The sequence below is a fragment of the Elephantulus edwardii genome, unplaced genomic scaffold (assembly GCF_000299155.1).
Source record: "Elephantulus edwardii isolate Elephantulus edwardi_28Jun2011 unplaced genomic scaffold, EleEdw1.0 scaffold00054, whole genome shotgun sequence".
Classification (NCBI taxonomy): domain Eukaryota; kingdom Metazoa; phylum Chordata; class Mammalia; order Macroscelidea; family Macroscelididae; genus Elephantulus; species Elephantulus edwardii.
In genome coordinates this window covers 4,341,003-4,343,787 of record NW_006399804.1, presented here as the reverse complement: position 1 = coordinate 4,343,787, position 2,785 = coordinate 4,341,003, and the positions used below count along the sequence as shown (strand labels likewise).

Here is a 2,785-nt window from a genome sequence, read left to right as displayed (position 1 = left end):
CTCTGAATTGATCTGGATCCCCCAGCAGCCTTAGGACTCACTTAACTCAATGTTTCTTGGAGGGATAAGGGTACGTCTTAAAACAGAAACAAAAGGTATTTAGCAATCTAAAAGGACCCTTTTCAGAAGCAGACAATTAGTATCCTAACTTGATTACCAATACTGGCCAAATCCAATTTCCAGAATACGAGTCTCAAAAGTTGGCCTATTTATTTGAAATATTTAGTCAATAAATCTTAAAATGTTGGAGAGTTCCTTGGAATTTGTTTTAAGATCTAACTCACACAGTAAATATACTATAACCCAAATAAAAAAAGATCAACATATGTTATTTCCCAGTTTGTACACTAAAGTCATTGGAAAGGGATTAAGTCCAGTTTGCTATTCATACTTCCAATCTGTAACAAAAGTAATTGTACATCAACTATATCATTTCTCTCACATTGATAAACCCATTGCATGTAAAAAGCATTTCACTGACAAAATTTAGTTATTGAATTTTCTTCAAAGTTCAAAAAATAGGAGTAGGGGACAGAGTTTATTTCAGTGCAACAAAGCAACAAGAAAATCAGTCAAAGCTTACAAGAATGTCCTTGTGGCAATTAATCCTTTGTTGTGCAGTTTCTTGTTGCATTTCTTCACAGGTGGAGAACGAGGACTACAACAGCAGCCAGATGAAGTGCTAGAACAGCAGGATAAGCAATTTCTAGATGTTTCTTATGTGTCAACTTTTCTCTTGAGTTACAGGTCCAGTTTTATCACTAAGTCTCTGTAGTTAAGACAATAGCAACAACAACAAAAAAATTATCAGATGTATAAACTACACTCATTTTCTTGTTAACACTAGATATATTTCCTTAAACTGATACAGATACAATGACATGCATAGTAACTCCTTTTTGTTCTACAAAATGACATGGATAGTTTGCAACACTTTAAAATTATAGTATATTTACATATTTTTTAAACACTAAGTTTATTAGTATGCAGACTTAAGAGGTAGTGTACTCATCTTAAAGACAAAATTCATAGGGAATAAGTGAAAAAAATTTCTCTAAGATTGACTTTGCCAGAGAAATGGTAACACAGTACAAATGAAAAATGAATTTTTATTTGGTAAGTCATGACCCCTTATTTGATATTATTAGAAAGTTTGAACCTTAGTTCAGCCTTTTTTTGGGGAAATAAAAACAATGGACATAACATATACTTTAAGAACTGGAAGCGTTGCCATTGAAGTGAATGCCATTCTAATAAGGAATCTTGAGGTGTGCAGACAGTTAAGTGTTTCATCAAAAGGTGGAAACCCCTATGGAGTCACATCCACTCTCTACACACAGAACTGAAATGAACAGAGCTGACAGGACAGCTGCTGGTCATGTCTTGTAAAGATGTTTGGCACATAGCAGAACACTGAGCATTACTTCCAGAGCTGCCTTTCTTCCTAAATAGCACTGTTTGTTTTTATGCAATGTTACTATAGTTTGTTTGGGGTTTTTTAATTGAGATGTTAATGAAATGTTTCTGTAGCTTTTAAATTAAAAATATAATTTAATACTGCAGAACTCTGATAAAATTAGTTTATAATTTACTTTTCAACACAAGAAAAGTATAAAACAGAAAATGCAGTACAAAATAATTCCTAAATTATATAAAATTAATGAATATTTCCATGTCTGCAAAACAGTGGAAAATTAGGTTTGTGATAGGAGTGCATTCACAATAAGAGGAGTCCGAAATAAAGGGCACATAAAAAGTTTTAATCAAGAATCCTGTATTTTGAATAAATTCTTGTTGCCAAATAAAACAGTCTCTAAAGGCCAAAAAAAAGTAGACTGAATAGGAAGCTTTCTAAAAGTGACAGAAAACAGCAAACACTAACGTCTCCAACTTCACTGCTTCCCTGATGTCCAAGCCACTCTGTATCCCAATATCCTTCTAAGAGAGTTCTGCCCTGAACTGGACTTAATTGAGAGGAGACTGCAGAGAATGTAAGATCTTTAAAATGTTTATTACTGTACCATTTATAAGATACCATTTCTGTTCCCAATTTTTTGTTTTACACAGAAAGTATAAGATGGTATCACTTACATAAAATAAAGGATTTAAAATTTAACATCCGTTATAAGATTGTCTTTTCTTATGCTTGTCATTCCTCTGTAGCATCTGGTCCCCACTGGACCCTCATCATTTCCTTCACCTGCTCCCCCCACCAACCAAATTGTGCAGCTCTGCAGCTGCATCCTGGCCCATCCTCACCCTTCTGCCCCCAACCCTCACCTCCTTGTACCCCCAATATGTTTTTCCCCCCCCAAAAAAATATTAAAAAAAAAAGATTGTCTTTTCTTCTGAAAAGTAATCTGATAGAAGAAACGGACAGCTCTAAAATGTATAGAATTCTATTCTAAATGATTTAATTGTTTTATAAAGTACTTTGATGCAAAATGATAAAAAATTTACTGATTCTATAATTAAGCTAAATGAAATGTTTCAGAAACAATTGGCTATGCTTTCCATCAAACCTGTTTATATAACTTGCTTGCCAATGAAAACATTTTTTATTTTATAACCACCTTCAGACATTATCAGTTTAAATATAAACTGGTAAAATACATAAATTGTCTCAGGTCCTTCATATTTACAAAATCCAGCAGCTGAAACAACTTTTTTTTTTGGAAACAACTGTTTTTAAAAAATTGTTCCACCAGATGCTCTGCTGGAAAAGGAGGGACAATCTCCTCCTGTACCAGTCAGATCCAATTTGATGGTACACACACATAATAAT

General features: G+C 33.4%; 1 protein-coding gene across 1 annotated transcript in view; it reads right to left on the bottom strand.

Annotated features, from left to right (window-relative positions):
• Positions 1–443: 443 nt before the first annotated feature.
• The window catches only part of MLLT10 (myeloid/lymphoid or mixed-lineage leukemia (trithorax homolog, Drosophila); translocated to, 10), a 318,731-nt gene continuing 316,389 nt past the window's right edge, over positions 444–2,785 (bottom strand). Inside the window, exon 23 of the mRNA XM_006887056.1 lies at positions 444–769. Coding sequence (XP_006887118.1) covers positions 725–769 — 45 coding nt within the window. The 3' untranslated portion in view covers positions 444–724. The remainder of the gene's footprint in view (positions 770–2,785) is intronic.